Here is a 19689-nt window from a genome sequence, read left to right as displayed (position 1 = left end):
AATTGCCAACCCTTGATATCACAAATAAAAATGATAATAATTAAAAAAGATGAAAATGTACAAAAATATAAAAACACAAAAACTTGTAGAAAACATTTGAAGACATCTCTAATATCATATAGAGTAAATTTCTTAAACTACCCTTATGGTTTAGCTAATTGACTAAGTGTACCCTTACTATTTGAAAATTGACCAACATTACCCTTACTGTTTCTGACAATTGACTAATACTTCCCTTACCGTTAGTGTCCCCTAATATTTTGTTAACAAAAGGATGAAAAATACTATTTTACCCTTTATTCTTCTTCAAATTTTCAAAATAAAACAGGGCAAAGGGGAGAGAGAGAGAGAGAGAGAGAGAGTACATGTCCAGATACCACCTTCTTCAACGAGTCTAATCTTTGATGCTGCTGGATTAACTTTTGGCTACCATTAAATTCTAGACTAAACGGGCATTGGCATGGAGGACAACGGTTTCCCTCCACCTTGGTGCGGAACGGACTCCTAACAACACGAGCCGAGGATCTTGGAGGTGTTTCGTGAGACCTACAACATCTCACCTATATAAGGACACCAACCCCAAAGTCTCAAGGTACACGCAATTTACTGCTCACTAGCCTACTAGCATTCAATCATTCAGCTCGCTCTCTACGTAGGAGCATCCAGATCGCACACAAACAATAGTCGTTGTCTGTGGGAACCACAACAAAAAGCTAAGTTCTCACCTTCTAGTTTTCACCTCAATTAACTCAATGGCTTCCTCAAGCATTAGCAAGAGTGTAGAGATGATCATCACCGGGGGGTAGGACCAGTCTGCACTCAATCTAGAGACCCCCTCTGTGACCATCAGACAGTTCACTATCCCCCTCACTCTTCCTGGGGTATCAGCAGCACAAAACCCGGGATTCGCAACGTAGTAAGTCAGCGTACCTCTTCCTTAGTTGAGTGTTGCTCTCCCAGTTGTAGAGCCCTCTGTGGTTCCTATTGGTATTGAAACACGACTTCCATGACCTTGTTTAGAGTGTCCAGATCATGCAATTACAGATGCAATCCTAGGAACACAGATTCAGAGCAAGTGTCCCACCGTAGTACTAGTAGTATCAGTATTAGTACCAGTTTCCTCCTCTCCATCAGAACCAACAGAACCTCAACCAGTAACACAGACGCCAGTCACCTCCCTGGGGATCGTGCCATCTCGGGTCCCAACTCCTCTTCAGGGCCCGACTCTACCTCGGGACATAGCACTAGGTTGGCATCCATCACCACCGCGACAGGTAGTCGATCAGCGAAACAACCTATTGCAACGTAGCTTCCAGAGCGATCATCAGCAACGATCACAGAGTGAACAACACTATTGTGATTAGCACGACCTGCAGCACTGTCGTCAGGACGACATGCAACCCAACAACTAGCAGCCCGAGGTAAGGGAAGAGGACCCAACCTATCACCTCAGTGACTAGAACCTAGCCTTCGTTCATGATAATGTCAGAGATCAACCTTCTCCTCCTCCTATTCATGATAATGTTAGAGACCGAGAGAACACCAGGTTTGAGACTCCGGCCAGCACCAAAGTGAACAGCACCAATGAGGTGGCAAAGAAGGGACGCCCCTGACATGCACGCCGCACCTCAAGCAAGACCAGCGCCATCCCAATGGCTGGAGTAGAGATAAGGAGGGAAGAAGTGAGCTCGGTAGCAGCACAACCAACTCCCATCTCATTGAGTTGGCCTTCCCCTAGCACCGGAGATCCTCTCGGCCCCAAGGCCGAATAACTTTAAGACACCCACCTTGGAAACGTTTGATAGAAACTCTGACCCGAATGACCATGTGGATAATTTCCAGTTCTTGATGCTTCTTGCCGGGTCAGATGAAGCCATCCTCTACATGGCCTTCTCCACAACCTTCAGAGAGACAACAAGATCGTGGTACAGAAACTTACCTCCGGGTTCAATCAGAAGTTGGAAGCAATTCATGGACTTGTTTACAACCTACTTTGTCACAAGTAAGAAGTGCCCGAAGTCTGTGACGAGCCTTTTGAACGTGGTCTAGTGGGAGAATGAGTCCTTGAGAGACTATATGAAGAGATTCAACTCGGAAAGGTTATAGGTACCGAACCTTAACCGCGCCGTGCAGCTCACTACGGCCCAAAAAGGGAGTTTGCCAGCCAGATTTTCGTCGGCACTTCGAGCTGAACCCACCTAAAACTATGGAGGCGTTCCTCGACGAAGCCGACAAGTTTATCAAGGGGAAGAGGCTCTCGGGTCCTAGTTAGAGCTGCATAAGGCCGGGAAAAGGAAGAAAACTAATGAAGAAGCGAGCAGCAGCAAGCAACAACAACGGATGAGCAAATTGCCGAGGAAAAGCAGGTCACCGTAGAGTAGGCGAAGCAGGTCGTCAAGAAAAAGCCGATCACCATCTCGGGGTTCTAGAACTCCTCCAATTCAGAGATCTGGTTACACCACCCTGAATGCCAAGTGGAGCGAAATTCTAATGTCCATCAAATACATCGGCAATGTCAAGTGGCCACCCGGGATGAGAGGAAATCCCACGAACAGAAACCCAAACCGGTATTACCACTTTTACCGGGACATCGAGCATGACACAAAAAGTTGCCACAACCTAAAGAACGAGATCAAGGAGCTGATTCATCGCAGTTACTTGAGAAAGTTCATCAAGTATGAAGATAGAGAGTCAGAGTGTCGACCTATCGAGCAACGAAAAGATGCACTAGAGTCGAGCAGGCGGAACAACTACGACCAACCACTTTGAGATCCTCCAGCAGAAGATAGACCAATCTGCGAGGTAATCAATATGATTACTGGCAGGTCAATCGTAGCAGGTTACAGCACAGCAACAGGCAAGACAGCAGTCCGAGATCTCAAGCACGAGGATGATAACCCACCGAAGAGCCCTCGAATGGAGGAAGTGATCTACTTCACCAAGGATGACGCTCACGGGATCTAGTACCCGCATGATGATGCCTTCGTTGTCAAGATGATCATCAACGACTTCGAGGTGAAGCGAATTTAGGTCAATTCAGGCAGTTTTGTGGATATTATTTTCCTGGAGGCATTTGAGAAGATGAAGCTAGATCAGAAGGATCTCTAGCCAGCGACACCCCCTTGGTCGATTTCAGCAGGGATGTGGTGAAGCCCCTCGACAGAATCTCTATTCTGGTAGTAGCAGGAACAAAGCCCAACACAGTTTGATTCGAGCACACCTTCCTCGTGGTTGCCACTCTGTTCCCCTACAACGTGATCTTAGGTCGGCCTATCCTACATGAACTACGTGTGGTGGTGTCGACCTACTATCTGTCAATGAAGTTCCAATGAGCTGCTGTAGAGTGGGGGTAGTACGGGGCGACCAGTTGGAGTCATGAAAATCCTATGTTGTGGTGCTGAAGGGCAAGGCAAAGCTAGCGGACGATGTTAAGTTGGAACCTCTCCTCGAGCACACCGAGGAGTGAGCTACACCGATGGAGGACACAGTCCAGGTCCTGGTCTCAGATACTGAGCGCAAGAAGACTCTCTAGATTAGTGCACGCCTAAATGAACCACTTTGGTCGCAACTAATAAGTTTTTTATTAACAAATTTAGATATTTTCACTTGGTCGGCAGTAGAGATGCTTGGCATTGACCCTAGTATTATAACTTACAAACTTAATGTAGACCCTATAGTCAGACCAGTTAGACAAAGGAAAAGGAACCTCGCCCCAGAACAGTGGAGGGTAGTAGATGAGGGGGTCGGGAAGCTCCTCACAACAGATTTTGTTAAAGAGTTCCAGTACCTGAGCTGGGTAGAAAATACAATTCTCATGAAGAAGGCCAATGGAAAATGGTGCATGTGCGTTGATTACACCGACCTTAACAGAGCTTGCCCAAAGGACAATTTCCCCCTTCCAAGAATAGATCGCCTGGTAGACGTGACCTCGGGGCACGAGTTGCTAAGCTTCATGGATGCCTATTCCGGCTACAACCAGATTAGGATGGACTTAATCGACCAGGACAAAATAGCCTTTGTAATCGAACTAGGGCTATACTGTTATAAAGTGATGCCCTTTGGACTGAAAAACGCTGGAGCGACCTTCTAGCACCTTGTAAACAAAATCTTTGAACCCCTTATTGAAAATAAAGTAGAATGTTGCATTGATGGCATGGTCATGAAGACCCCATTTTCTTCCTCTTTACTTAATGATTTAGACTGTGTTTTTCAAATCTTAAGAAAATTTAACATGAAGCAAACCCAAACAAATGTGTCTTCGGGGTCATGTCGGGCAAGTTCCTCGGGTATATAGTGAATCGGCGTGGCATTGAAGCCAACTCGAAAAAGATAAAAGCCATTTTAAATATGAGACCACCTTAAGACATAAAAGAAGTACAAAGGCTAATTGGCCGAGTAGCCGCCCAAAACCAGTTTATGTCTAAGTCGTCTAGTTGGTGTTTACCTTTCTTTAAGGCCATTAAAAAGAACGAGGGTTTTGAATGGTCCAAGGAGTGCCAGATCGCGTTCGACAAGCTCAAAAAGTATCTAAGTACCCCACCAGTTTTAACCCGACCTGAACCTGGAGATGAGCTCAGGCTATACCTCTCTACGAGCAACGAGGTGGTTAGCTCGATACTAATTAGAGAAGTAGAGTAGGTCCAAAGGCCCATCTACTATATAAGTAAAGTTTTGCAGGCAACTGAGACGAGGTACCCGACATCGAGAAGTTGGCCTACACACTAGTCATTGCAACTTGGAAGCTACACTCTTACTTCCAAGTCTATACTGTCGTCGTCCTCACCGATAGACCACTGAGTCATGTTCTTTAGAAGCCCAAGGTCTCAAGCAGACTGATGAAGTGGGCCATCGAGCTGAGCGAGTACGATATCCGGTTTGAGCCACGCCTAGCCATTAAAGCTCAAGTCCTGGCAGATTTCGTCATGGAATGCATGCTCAACACGCCGACCCTTGAGGTGGCCAAGCCAACTAGAACGTTGGAGGCATCAACCAGTGCGACACCTATTCCAATCAGGGAAGCCCCGACCTGGTACAAGGAACCTTGGATCCTCCATGTTGATGGCTCATCTAATCAGTGAGGAAGTGGTGTTGGACTCATATTGTATGGGCCAAGCGAAGTGAAGCTGGAGTACGCTCTCCGGTTTGGATTCAAAGCATCGAACAATGAAGAGGAGCACGAGCGCCGATAGCAGGGATGACATTGGCAAAGGAGGTTGGAGTGAAGCACGTTGTGGTATGCAACAATTTTTAGCTGGTCGTGAACCAGGTGAATGGTGAGTACGAGGCTCGGGAATCAACCATGATGACTTACATCGAAGACCTGCCTCGGCCTAGCATTGTTAGGGCGGCAGGAGAGGTTGCTCCCATGTTGCAAGCAGAACCAAGCTGGATTGACCCACTTGTTGACTATCTGCTCCACAAGACCCTACTAGCAGAGTGCAATGTAGCTCAGTGGGTAGAGCCAGCCTGGTATGTTCTCCTCGATGGGCGACTATATAGGAGATCCTTTACACTCCCCTACCTGCGCTGTTTGTGACCCTCAGATGCAGGTTAGGTGCTACACAAGATCCATGATGGTCTTTGTGGAGGACACTTGGGGGGCAGGGCGCTTGCCCAAAAAATGCTAAGGCAAGGATACCACTGGCCTACTATGAAAGCTGATGCACTTGAGCTTGCCTGAAAGTATGGCAACTGCCAAAGGCACGCCAACATACTTCAATAGCCCACTACTGACCTGAAGTATCTGACCCGCCTATGGCCTTTTGCCTAGTGGAGGATAGAGATCCTTGGTCCATTCCCACCTGCAACCTGGCAAAGAAGGTTCTTGGTCGTGGCGGTTGATTACTTTACAAAGTGGGTGGAGGCCGAGTCTTTGGTGACCATCATAGCCTGGAATGTACAAAACTTTTTTTAGAGGAACATAGTATGTCAATTCGGACTACCAAAGGTGCTGATATCTGATAATAGAAAGTAGTTCGAGGATATCAAGTTCCAAAATTGGTGTGCCAAGATTGGGATCCAACAGAACTTCACGTCGGTGGCGCATCTACAAGCAAATGGACAGGCCGAGGTGACAAATAGGGCAATTCTCTACGGACTGAAAGCTCGGCTAGCGCGAGATAAGGGTTTGTGGGTCGACGAGCTACCCAGTGCCCTATGGACCTACAGAACTACTATCAAGATTGCGATGGATGAAACGCCATTCAACCTAACTTATGGTATGGAGGCCATCATCCCAGCCGAGATTGAAGTACCAACCTTACGGCTAGAGGCATATGATGATGAGCTGCGGACGAACCTCGACCTGATCGAAGAAGTATGCAATCTGGCTTACATTCGAACTACGGCCTACCAACAACGAATAGCTTGGTACTACAACGCCTGGGTCAAGCGATGCTAGTTCCAAGTTGGTGACCTTGTACTCCAAAAAGTGATGGTACCTAAGTCTGGTGCCAGTAAGCTTGGACCTAATTGGGAGGGTTCATATCGAGTAAGACAAGTATTCGGTGAAGGGACGTACGAGCTCGAGACGTTGGAAGGGAGGCAAGTGCCCCGTGCATGGAATGTCGTGAACCTAAGGAGATACTACTTGTGAGCTCGAGAACCAAACATCCGTCAAATTTTTCTTAAGTCCAAATGATCACCCGCTCAGGCGAATCGGTCAAGCTGCATGTCGGCTAAATTATATAATGGAGAGTGGACCATGAGTCACTCTAAAAACCTAAGGGCTACAGTGCCGAGCCAATAATGACCTTGATGCTAAAGATAAATAAGACCTATTCACTTTCTAAGCATATGGGCATTGCAGGAAAACCCCATAATGCCTATTCACCTTGGCTCGCAGTTATTTTGGGTAACCCCTACCGTGCCAAGTTGTTTTAGAAGCTTGGCACCTTAGCGCAATCTACACTTAGAATTTTTTTGCAAGAACTTGTTATGTGTGATGTGGCAAAAACAAAGTTGTATTTCATTTTCAAAAAAAGATTGGTTCGTATATTCAACAACAAAAAAAAAGAAGAAGAAGAAAGAAGATAAAAGTCTGCTAGACCGAGCTTGGAGGCTCGGTAGATGATTGTTTGTACAATGAATGAGGTCTAAGAAAAGAGGCAAAGTTCAGTCATTCTGGGGCTCCTCGCCCCCACCTTCGGCATCCCCAAAAGTATCTTTGGCTGGCTCAGTCTCCATCTCGTTTTCAGTAAGGGCAACTTCCTCAGTCTCCATGGCCTGACTAGCAGCGACTTTTGAGTTTTTATCCATCGCTCCCTCAGTGAGGCCCTCGTTACTCTCTTCGTCAGAGTTTGGCTCTTGGTCAGCTTCCACAACCATCTTGGTGGTAACTCTGACTGTTGTGACCACTCTGAGGTTGAGCTTGGGGAACTTACGCTTGGTCAACCGGTGACAAAATTTAAAGCCCTTCTGGAAGGCTTCTGAGCCGAGCTCCTCCCTTAACTGATCGAACTCCGACGAGGCTTTGTAAGAATTGACCGCAACTACCTCAATGCCCTTAATTCCCTAAATAAGAGCAACCTCACGCTCGACAAAGGAAACTTTATGCTCCTCGGCCTCCTTCGCCAGTTTTTCGTTCTGCTCCTTCCTCACCGCCACTTCGGTCTCTAGCTTCTAGATAGTGTTGATAGCTTTCAACATCCAACTTTGGCACTCCATGACTATTACCTTGGCGCGTTCAGCCTTTGCCTCGACGGCCTTTACCCTTGCAACATGCTAGTCGGTCTGCTAAAGAAGGGAATGGATCATGCCTGCAAAGAGAGAGAGAGAGAGAGAGAGAGAGAGAGAGAGAGAGAGAAATTTACTAAGTACTAAAGATGGGGTGAACCGAAGCAAAGTATCGAGATTGGAAACATACCACCATAATGCGACTCACAACCTTAGCACCCAGTTGAGCATGAGGCAGCCCACCAAACTTAGTGACCTCCTTGGGAAAAACTGCCTCCTTACTCTTTGTGAGGCTAGTCTGGGTGTTCAGGATGATTTGGACCATCTGGGGGCCTTCACAAGGAGAATTGGCCCTGGGATAAATTGTTTGAGGCTCGAATGACGGAACCACCTCGGGTCGGTAAGGCGACAACTCCTTCTCTTGGTCCTCCTCGACCAAGTTGATGACCAGGGGGTCCTTGATTTGAACAGGGGCGGAAGGCTCAGTCGTAGGCACTTGGGAAGAGTCACCCCGGGACGTCTTCCTCTTCTTCATGCCAGCGAAGAGGTTAGTCATTGGGACACTCGCCATAACGCCTATGGAAAGCAAACACTAGATTAGTCGAAGTAATATAAGGGAAGATAGCACGGAAAAAGCAAAGTGTGTGTGTGCCGAAGTGATGACCTACTCGGGGGACTCAGCCCAGCCTTGACAAGCTTATCCTTGACCAAATAGTCTTCTAATTTCAGGTCGAGCTCAACCATGGATCGCATCTTCTTCTTCATCTTCCTACTTAGCCAGTCCCCGGTGTCACTGATGCCCTCCCTCCAATGGGTTGGAAAAGGACATCCCCTATCAACAGTTAAAATGAAGTACCTCCTCTTCCAAGCAGGGACCTTAGAGGGATACTCGTGCAGAAGTTTGTATCTAGGTTGGTAAGCGAGGTAATAACTATACTTCTCTATTCCCTTAGGGCTGATTGGGTTTTTCTTGATGGTACAAAGTGAACTGAAAATGTCTAAATCTAGAGGGAGGCCATAGTCATGAAAAAGGGAGATGATTCCGACCAGGGTGCGGACCGAGTTCGGATGGAGTTGGTCAACAGTAATGTCAAAAAACTTCAGAGCCTCAACGATGAATACGTGAAGATGGAAATGGAGCCCAGCAATCAACTGCTCTTCGAAAATGGCAATCTCGTCGGGATCATGATCCCAAGGAAAGTTCTCCAAAGATAGGCTATAACCATAGTTGTTTGGAATTTTTAATTGATCCACCAAGGCTTGGATTCGTTCAAGTGTCAGGGTGGAAGGATTGAAGCAATCCAGTCTTGGAGATGGATGGACGTGACGAGAAGACGATGCTTTTCTACTAGACTTTTTTCGTTCCTGAACCGAGGCATCCACCTCCACTGGACTGGGGTCTGAGTCTTGCGCCGAGGCTCAACTAGGTTGGATTCTAGATCTTGTGCAGAGGTACCCACCTTGGTAAGGTTGGATCCTAGATCTTGGGCCAAGCTTCCCACCTTGGCCCGACCGGACTCCCCATTATCATCAAACAAACAAACTGTGCTACAACTATACATGCTGAAACCAAGAAACAAACTCAAAGCAGGAAACTAAGGCGAGGAAAGACGACTTACCTAAGAAAGAAGAAAGGAGAACGACCTCGGAGATGGGAGAAAGATCACCGACCTGGAAGCTAGCATGCGACCTCTGGAACATGAGAATTCAGATCAAGACAAAGTGAATGGGACCCCAAGGCCCCTATTTATAGCCGTTGTAGTTGATCATGGATGGCTCAGTTTGATCCGGTGGCTCCTATAAAAATCGATCGCACGACTTTCAAGGTCAAAATCGGTTGAGCATGCGTTTTGACGTCTGTGCATCCCCACTACGCGATCTAACTTTATGGTTGAACCGGTTGGGTCATCAAAATTTGACCTCTAGGCCGGATCTCGACCAGGACGAAGACCGAGCCAAATTTATCTAAGCTCGTCATGAACTCCCCGCTCCGGGTCAGGACCCTCGACACGGGGAGTGGGGGGCAATTGATGAGGGGTGATTTGGCCCGACCTATTCATACACGGACACGTGGAAGCAACCCGCTGATTAGACATCGACTCGGCATTCCTTGCCACCTCAGCGAGCTAGGTCACCTCGGGTACCTCGGCTAGGATTGAGGTCCGAGCAACTCATGATGGCCTGACCTGCCGAGGTGACATGTAGTCAACTTCTAGATGCAAGCCAGTTGTCTCCAACCTCTTCGGGATCACGCCACACGTCTGTAAGTCTTATACTCATCCCGCCTAGATCAAACAGACTTGATAAGCCTTATCGGCTAGAATGAAGTCCACCTCCTGGTGTGAAACAAACTCCTAACGACATGAGTTGAGGACCTTGGAGGTGTTTCATGAGACCTACAACAGCTCACCTATATAAGGGAACCAACCCCAACGTCTCAAGATATGCACGATTTACTACTCATTAGCCTACTAGCATTCAATCATTCAGTTCGCTCAACGAAAGTACTAACTTAAGCATCGAAGTGCCCACACTGAGTAAGCTACCCCGGGTCCTCTGAGCCTTTCTCCTCTTGCAGTTCGATCGCCAAGCTAAGCAACCGACATCCGAGCTGCCCTCCAGCTAAGAGCATCCAGATCGCGCGCAATCAATTATCATTTTCATCATCATAAAAAATTACCACATGTAAAGCATGGGCATACTCACTAGTACAAAAAGGATGCCAAAGTACATGGATGGAGAAACCTAATTGCAAAACCCAACCTAGTCTATGTGTGTCAACATCTTTATATGAAAATTCTTAAGTTCAACACTTGGTGGAATCAATCCTTCCAAAGATAAGGATGTAATTAATTAATTAAATTTCAGTACAAAGTATGGGTCACCCTGTGCTTGTCCATACTTCAAGCCCAATAAAGTATGTAGGACATGTTACAAAATGGAAAACCTATTCAGAGGCATCACCTCTCACCTTAAGCTTTTAGGTTGAACAATTTCTTGAGATGGTATTAGAGTCTATTTGACCACTTGATCTAATGTTTCATCTTTGTTACCTTCATATTATATCTAATTAAATTTCTAGAATGTGGTATGGGCAGACGTGACCAAACAGTGCTTTCGAGTTCAACGGTTCCTTAAGCCTAGGGGTGTCAACGGTATTTGAAAATCCAATTTTGAATTTGAGATTCAACATAACCGAATTGAATTCAAATAATTTGAATATCTAATCGATCGAATTTGGATATCCTATTCATATTGAATAGCTAATCGGATTCGAATTCGAATATGACTTCATTAAATTCAATAAATATCCAAATTCAACTGATTATTTAATTCTTATATATAATATATGAAATATTTAAATATTTTATATAATTTATATATATAATAATTAAATTGTATAAATATTTTATATATTTATATACTATATATAAATAAAATATTTATTTTATGTATTTATTAATTACCTAAAATAATTAATTGGTCGAATTCGAATATCAAATTTTCTAATCAGGTTCGAATTCGGATATTGCCTGATTTCGATTCGAAATCGATCCGTTTACACCCCTACTTAAGCCTGTCAATTATGCGGGTCAATCCAATTGACCCACTTAACTGTACTATATTTTTTTAGCAAGGATTTTAAAATAGGACCGGTTCCTAGGTCTGACTGTTTGGTTTGAATGGACAGCTTGTTCTGACTTTAAAAAAATAAATAAATAAAAAAAACGGCAAAAAACTATTGTTTGGATTGATGGTTCAATGGTTCGACCACTTGGGTCAGCGAGTCACTGATCAAATCGATGGTTTTTGCAAGGTTCAAAGTATCGATACGTATTGTGTCGGTGGCTTCCCGATATGCCCCTACAAGGGATGTATCGGGGTCCTAACTGGTTCAGGGGGTGGAGGAGCCTTAAATTGGCCCCCCAGAACCGGTTTTGAAACAAAATAAAAAAAAGCAAAAAAACACTATTGATATCACCCGATACGCCCCTACCGGCATATCAGGCGTATTGATATTTTGAACCTTGGGTTTTTGGCCAAAAAGCGATTTTAGGGTGAAAGGGTAACTGGTTCCCAGTTTTTTGCTCCAACCGTCCGGTCCGGTCCGGTCCGATTTTGGAAACCATGTTTGTTAGTGTTAATGCGAAAAGATTACACGCCAAGTACATTCATTTGAAATAGCAAAAAAAAAAGTACATTCATTTGTAATTGATCTTCTTACAGCTACTTATATCTGACCAAATACCGAATTGAACCTGGATCTCAAATGTCCTGAATACTTGTGTTGTTCATACATTTAAATTTACTATGTTGAGCCCTAAAAGCTAAATTCTCAAGCTTTACTCAACTTCAGAAACCAGTCTAGCACCATTATACTAAATTATTAAGCAGAGAAGAAAGGCAAATGTGTTGATCAAGAAGGAAACATGAAGTAGCCATTGATTTGTCTTCTTCGAGTGTTTGACATGGTAAGAATATCTCTATTCTACTCTGTCACAACTCACAACTCATTCGAAGGTGACTGAAAACGAGTAATCAAACATGTGGTGATCAATCAGATGGCATTGAGCAACACTGATTACAAGAGCTAACAACCTTTTGGTCAATAAAAGTAAAACAATGAATCAGAGTATAAAAACGAAATTATCGTGAAGTGTGCCCAAAAAAATTAAAAAATATATATATTCCTGCTCCCACCCCGTTAACTTAAGAAATTTTGCCGCAAGGAAACCACCCAAGTACCTAACTAAATCCTGATAGAATTGGGGAAAAAGCAAACAAAAGAGAACAATGACACATGAGCTCATATTGACATCTGATAATTTTTCTTTCTTGTTTTGATATTGGAGGCCGTCAACCAGACCTAGTTCTTCCTCTTCCTTATCTTGAAGGTACAGGACCGAATAACATCATCATCAGCCTTCAGTCTCTCCTCAAGGGCTGCTATGGACTCTGGTTTCGTGAAATAGGTGAAAAGCAGATAGATACCATCCAAATATGTGTTGCTCTCTCCAGCCGTGTTTTTCTTCTTAATGCTGTATGCAAGAGGAATGACTCCTCTGTTGAATACTTCCACGTACATGCCACCCCCAGCAACAAGCAACTGTAAGAGAAAACCCACTGAAAAATATCTTTTCTGCGCACTGAAATTTTAGAACAAACGAGCATAGTTGGGAAATCAAACAAGCCACATTATTTCCTGCTCAAGTGAGGCATTTAATCTTTATGAAGTCAAAAGATCACACAACTGCACTAGGCCAAGTAATCCCTAGTTTTCCCCATTAAGCAGATCCTTCCATCTAAATTTCGTAAAAAAGAAATATAATAATCAATTCATCCCTTTTATTAATAATTATATTCTTATATTAGCCATGTAAGATCAACATTAGTTGTTTGGTTGCTGGTAAGCTAGAGGTTTCAGCCTCTTGGGGAAAATAATTTGAAATCTACTCCAATTTTCATTGGGTTGATGTGGAAGAAGAGGAGGTCCCACATATTTGACAAGAAGACATCAGACTGTAATGTGCTTATGGGGAGAATGTTAGCTTGATGGGTCCTGATTCTTAAAGATCCTCAAGGTTTCATGCTTTGATGCATAGAGGATACATATATACACACTTGTATATAATGGTACCAACCCATCAGCCACGTACTGTTTCTTGTGATGGGTTTTCTGTACAAAAGATCCATCCTCATTCAACAAAAATAACAGAAGGAACCAGTGGAACCTTTCTGTTTTCTTTTTCGTTTTGGTCAATGCAAAAGGAATTTTCACTTAACAAATTCCAACCATAAGAACCAAGTCAACTTAACAGAAGACAAGGCTTGAAAATTAGGAACCGAGTCAACTTAACAAAACTTTCATGATCATGTTGCGTAGATCTTTAATCCCAAGAGAATTAAGAAGCATCTGAATTGCTTTCATGAACAATAGTTTGTACCAACCTTTCTTGTTTAGCTCCTTGAAATGGTTAGGAGGAGATGATATCCATTCTTCTATTTGAAAAACAAATGAATAGGGAAGGGGGTGGTGGTGGGGATTTTTAGTCATGCTTCAGATATCTAAATCAGATATTGGCAAAGGATGTTTGATTATCAAAGACAAACCAAGACCGGCCAATGATCAAGTAGCATATTATTAGTTCCATTCAACACAGACACCAATAAACATTTTGTTTTCCTCTTGATTTCATTCTGTATTCAGGTACTTACTGATGTGAGGGGCCTTTCTGCATGGAGCCATGGACCCTAGGATGACCACAGGTGAAATATTTCATCCAAGTGAAGACCAGAGTAACTAAAATCATTCAAATATACATCTAAACTCTCATCTATAAGATTCAAGAAAGTCTTCTAACCAAAACAGAGGATTCAGGTAACTCTAATTCTGCTGCTTTACTCAAGAAACGTGATTCTCTAGAGAAGGTAAAGTTGAAAGTAGAGATTTCTTTGAAATTCTTAAAGCCATGCCAGTTTGATAGTCTCTTGATGGCATTCCATGATATCTGTGCAAGTTCAAGAAACTAATTGAGTCATGCCACAAGCCAGTCAAATTCACACACAGTGTTATGTGAATGGCCAGTATTAGCTGGAAAATCCTACAGTGAAGTATTTCGATCTTGTCATGAATGGGAAAGTTAATGTTATGGCAACTGGAATGTGTGGAACACTCTACTGGACAAAACTCAAATATCATGTTGCCTATATTTACTGGAAAAATGGATCAAAGTTCTCTTGACAACTTTTACTAAGCACTAAGGCTGTATTTGGTTTGATAGCAAATAAGAGAGAAACAGAAAGTTCTCATGCAATTTTACAAAATTTGTTAAGAAATTCCACTCAACTTTCTGTTTCCATCTTATTTTCTATCATACAAAACATAGCCTAAAGGAAGCACTTTTTCATGGAAGACTGTAGTGAATAGCAAACTATGAATATACACTGTAACTACACTAACCAGAGCATATGTGCTAGAATTGTCATTCCCCGTCTTAGACATACTAGTGACAACCAGAACTACAACAAAATTACAAAAAAGATGACCAAGAACAAAAAAAGGGAAAAACATTGCAATAAAAGAAGTAAAACCATCATGCCAATCTCAAGGAGACAAAACTCGACTTTGTTATGTAACAAAAGCATTGCAAACTCAAGTTAGAATTTGTTATGTACTCACTATTCCGAAAACGAAAAGAACTTAATAAAATAAAATAAAAAGAGACACAATAACACAAAGTCACAAATAATTATACGGTACAACGAAGAATTCACCTGGTACTAGTACCATGAAATACATCTTGAGATGTGTAATATTACAGTGTTAGGCATTAGAAAAGAAAAAAAAAAGGTATAATGTTACGGTGTTCATAGTGCAATATTTATATCTCAGGATGCTTCTGAATGAAATCAAAGGGGAAGGCGAGATTTGAATTACCTCTTCATACTTTTGAGTGAGATTAAGACGCTCGTCCTCCGACATGTCGGGCCTCAAGACGGCCATGGTCTCGTATTGGCGGAGGCCAGGTGGGCACTGAGGCTCTTCCTTGCCATCCAACAGCGAAATCGAGGAACCAGGTGGTTCATCATCTTCGACTCCTCCTTCAAAGAAGGAGCCAGAGAAGTCTAGAGTTAGGGCCTTCACAGAAAGACCACGGCTGCTCCTCTGGCTCTGCTGATGCAGGTGCTCGGTTATTTTGGGACAAGCTCTAGAATTGACATTGAAGGAGGTTAGCGTTGGAGCTGAGGAAGAAGGTGAGGTGAGAGTGGGGCAGTAGGAAGAAGAAGTGAGGATTGAAGCTAGTGACGGAGAGGCCATGGTTGCTGATTTACTGTTGCTTTTCTTGTCAGACAAAAAGGCAGAGGGGAGAAAAGGGATGGAAGCATGAAACGACTAGGACCAGCGACGGAAACCGGATAAGGAGTATGCGCGCATTACGCACAGGAGCGTCTATTAACGTTGGACAGTACAGTGTACAGAATGTAGTTATATGTAGACAAACGAAGACGCACCTCTCTCCCTCTGGTGATGGGATCTGTTCCTCACAAATGGGCGCCTCGCAGGCACATCCACCATGCATTGGGAACATCTCCCGTGAATTATAATTAATAAGTACGGAAGATGTTCCCAAATACATGATAGGATGTGCATGTGAGGCATCAGGTGTGAGCAGATCGAGTTCTCTCTCTCACCCTATCATGGAGGGAATGGGATCTGCTACTCACACTTGGTGCATGCATATCCCGTGAAAAATAACTTGTAAATATGGGAGATGTTCCCAATGCATGATAGGATGTATGTGTGAGGCGCGTGTGAGGCGTGAGGCACTCTATGTGAGGAGCAGATCCGGACATGGACTATAGGCTAAGTTACTATTTTACCATCTTCCATGGTTCCACCACCAATGGAATCGGGTGGGCTTGCCACTTGTCTGCCTGGACAAGAAAGATCTTCCACTGGATCACAATGACCTTGTAGTGTGGAAAGCAGGAGTCCGGTTAAGAATGAGTTGGTTCAGTCAAACCACTTTCCGCATGGGATGTTGGCTTTTTAGAAGCTTGACAACTCGCTTTTTTATCTTTTTTCTATTTGGTTGGGGAATATTTTTTCGCTAAAAGATCATATCCCGAAAAGACACAAGAAGCTTGATTCGAGTTTATTTTGAGAAGTTATAAATGGAATTTCTTGCCTTTTTTCGTCTCTTCTTCATATGGAAAGATGTGCCTCCAAGTCCAACCAAACGATCTTTAAGCTACCAAGATCATTATTTAAAAGCTCACTGTCTTTTGATTATTAGATCTTTTAGAAGATCTTTAAAAAAAGACTAATTAAAGGTCTATTTGGTTTACAATCGGAATAGGAATCAAAATTCTTTGGAACCGGAATTGGAATCAGAATGGTCTATTCCCATAATTTGTTTGATTCAGACAGGATGGAATGGGAATTGGAATCAATAGGACGAGATTTCATTCCCAAGGGACGAGGGGTAGGGAATCGTCATTCCCTCAAACGGGGGAACGCTATTCCAACAGGAATGGGAATAGGATTCTGATTTTGCCCAATCAAATAGTTGGAATCGTAATAGCCCATTCTGATTTTGATTCCCACCCTATTCCTTTGAACCAAACTAGGCCAGAGAGTTAAAAATCTTGTGATGCTTTGCCCATGGACTTTACAAACCATGAACCATATTTGTATATAGTATATGGCAAGGTTTTAAAAAAATAAGCCAGAAACGGAACCGTTCTGGCCACCGATTATCGGGTAGACGGTTCGACCGTCCAATTTGAACAAATGGCATATTCCGACAACAAAGTTTAAAAAAAACTAAAAATAAAAAAATGGTCAAAAACCATTGAATGGATCGACGGTTCGACTACCCAGGTCAACGGGTTATTGATTGATTCAATAGTTTTTGGCTAAAGACCGAATTTGAGATAAAACAGAACCAATTGCCTAAATGATTCCCGGGACAATCTAAATCAACGGTGGTTCGAAAACCATGGCATATGATGGTTATTGTTTGGTAAATAGCATTGACAGTGGATGATTCCATCACTTGAGGAGCCCATCTTGCCACAATAAGAACGAAAGAAAAACTGTGAATGGGAAAGGACTCTTCCATATCCTGAGAATCTAATTATATTAGTGGTGAAGTATCACACTATCACGTCTTGTCTCCATTCACCATCCACTTAGAGAGGTAAGAGTACTTTTGATTGAGAGAGAGAGATGCATGCAGTAGAGACCCCTTAGCTTGAAGGCACATGATAAAAGAAAGAAAAGCAATAACAATAAACATCTCTTCAGTCTTCACTACCAAGTACATACAGATACAACAGTAATTGCGCACATACATGAATATAAATGGATCAATTTGAAACACGTAGGACCCTGGTACATATCTAAAAGGGGAAAAGGAAAGAGAAAAGTGTTCTAACGTGGATGCTGTGGTCTGCTTGACTCCTGGGTCAACAGCTAGCCCATAGTTAGATTAGAGATTTCCTTTTCTTATTATTAATTAAGTATTCACATAACAACACTGACAGTTTTCGTTTTTAAACTATTCCTAAAGTTTAAGAAATTAATTAACTCTATTTTTATTATTTTAATATTGTCTTAAATATTTCTACTATTTATGACAATTGACTGACTCTACCTTTATCATTAGGGTCCATTAACATTCCATCAAAATTTATAGACGTGACTTTTAAAATCCAATTTTATCTTTACCATCTTCCTCCTTTCAATAGCAGCAAACCGAGCTGGCTCGATCTTAACAGTGGCGGAGATAACCCCCTCCACCTCCAGCTCCTCATTCACTCACTCTCTCTCTCTCTCTCCTCTTTTTCCCCTTCAACTTATCGTCTTCCCCTCAACTTTAGACAAGATGTTCCGACGGACCCTTATTCTCTCTATCCAAGATGAAGGCGAGCCAACCAGAAACAGCTTTGTCATTTGTCTACCCACCACAAAAACTTTGTTGCGGTTTCTTCATCATCGTTGTCATCATCGGAGAAGACGACAATGTCTGTATAGGTAATAGCTGCGGAAGAGCCGGTAGGGTCCAAGGAAGGGGCAGACAAGAATCGATAACCATCAAGTGTCGGGGAGATCACTCAGTCGTCTATCGGTGGACAGTTGTTAATTTTCCCCAGGGTGAAATTCTAGGGCACTCTTTTGTTTTTCCCCTTTCTTCAGTCCTCTACGCGTGTGAAATGGCTCCAACCTCCAAACAGACAGCCATCAGTGATGAAAAGTGGAGAGAGAACAAAGGGGAAGAAGGAGAGAGAGAGAGAGAGAAAGAGAAAGGGAGGGGCTCTCTTCTTTGGCCTGGAAATAAGCTCTGAGCGAGTTGAGGAAGAAAGAAGAGGGGAAGAAAATGAAGAGTTGGGCCGAGGAAGAAAGAACCGAGCATCATCGCTCGTCGACAACAAATTGAGACTCTACGATCGTCAAATCTTGGAGTAAGAAAGGATGACATTTCTCTAGCAAAACCATCAAGATTTCCATCCCTTAGTGTAATTTGTCCACTTGTAAAGAAGCCCAACAACATTAACATCATATCCTATCTCCCTTCTGACATTTCAGTTAGATCCACCGCAGTAGAATCCCCCCCTAAAAAAACCGGTGACCGATCCCCGATCCTAGGCATCTCCAGCGAGACGCAACACAAGGGATGCATTTTTTTTACCCGCATTCCGATCTGCAAATTCAAATTCAACAATTAAATCTCCAACAAAACTGAAAGAAATTGAAAACCGAAGCAAAGAGTGTTTGTATATTGGACTCCTTTTTGTGTAGTAAAAAATGAAGAGCTTATGGAGACAAAGAAAGCTAGGGAGAGAGAGCTAGTGAAAGAAAAACCTGCGAGAGAGTTCTGAAACCGAGCAGAACCCAGTGAGATGGGGAGAGAGAAGATGGAGATTTGATGAATTTGAAGAGAAAGATGAAGACCAAATTGGACCTATGCGGCAAAGACCAAGCTGATGAAGATGGAAGAACCGGAGTTTTCAATTTAACTTAAGGACAACGATATTTTAACCCTTTTATCAATACTTTAAGACAATATTGAAACAGTAGGGATAATGTTAATCAATTTTTTAAATTTTAAAGATAATTTAAGAAATTTATCCTCTTTATTAATATACTTTTTTGTAACACCCTTTTTATTAATATACTACTTCGACTGTAATCCACTTTAGTTTGATACACACAAGTTAAAAAGACGAATATAATTTACGCTTTATTATTGTATGCATGATTTACGTTTTTAATATTATTTATATACATTACTAAATTCATTTCAAGAAAAGAAAGCCGGAATCACCACCTTACCTATGTGACGGAGGAGCTACCCCATTCGTTTCTTCCTGAATTAATTCTTGTCTCTCACCCGGCCGGCTATGACCCATCTATCATCTAACTTTATTCGAAAGTTGAAATTAATAACACTAATCCCACGAGGACCACATGTCAGTGCCCACTACAGGCGTTTAAGGGCACTAATCCTT

The 19689-nt window shown here is 42.9% G+C and overlaps 1 protein-coding gene across 1 annotated transcript; it reads right to left on the bottom strand.

Annotated features, from left to right (window-relative positions):
• Nucleotides 1-12222: 12222 nt before the first annotated feature.
• Nucleotides 12223-15829, bottom strand: LOC104604763 (small ribosomal subunit protein bS6c-like). Its single transcript, XM_010269274.3, has 2 exons — nt 15113-15829; nt 12223-12781 (listed from the first exon to the last, which is right to left on the bottom strand). Exons 1-2 carry the CDS (start codon nt 15491-15493, stop codon nt 12542-12544), a joined length of 621 nt encoding a protein of 206 aa, XP_010267576.1. The 5' UTR covers nt 15494-15829; the 3' UTR covers nt 12223-12541.
• Nucleotides 15830-19689: the final 3860 nt, after the last annotated feature.

This window comes from Nelumbo nucifera, chromosome 1 (assembly GCF_055504915.1).
Source record: "Nelumbo nucifera cultivar China Antique chromosome 1, China Antique-T2T, whole genome shotgun sequence".
NCBI classification, from domain to species: Eukaryota; Viridiplantae; Streptophyta; class Magnoliopsida; order Proteales; family Nelumbonaceae; genus Nelumbo; species Nelumbo nucifera.
The sequence above is the reverse complement of the archived record's forward strand: the minus strand, read 5'-3'. Positions and strand labels throughout refer to the sequence as shown.

What these genes read in the sequence shown, in the direction of transcription:
- LOC104604763 (XM_010269274.3), bottom strand. Translation starts at nt 15,493, where the DNA reads ATGGCCTCTCCGTCACTAGCTTCAATCCTCACTTCTTCTTCCTACTGC. An exon ending in TCACTCAAAAGTATGAAGAG is followed by an intron (nt 12,782 to 15,112) that starts GTAATTCAAATC and finishes TTTCTCTTACAG; the next exon opens with TTGCTTGTTGCTGGGGGTGG.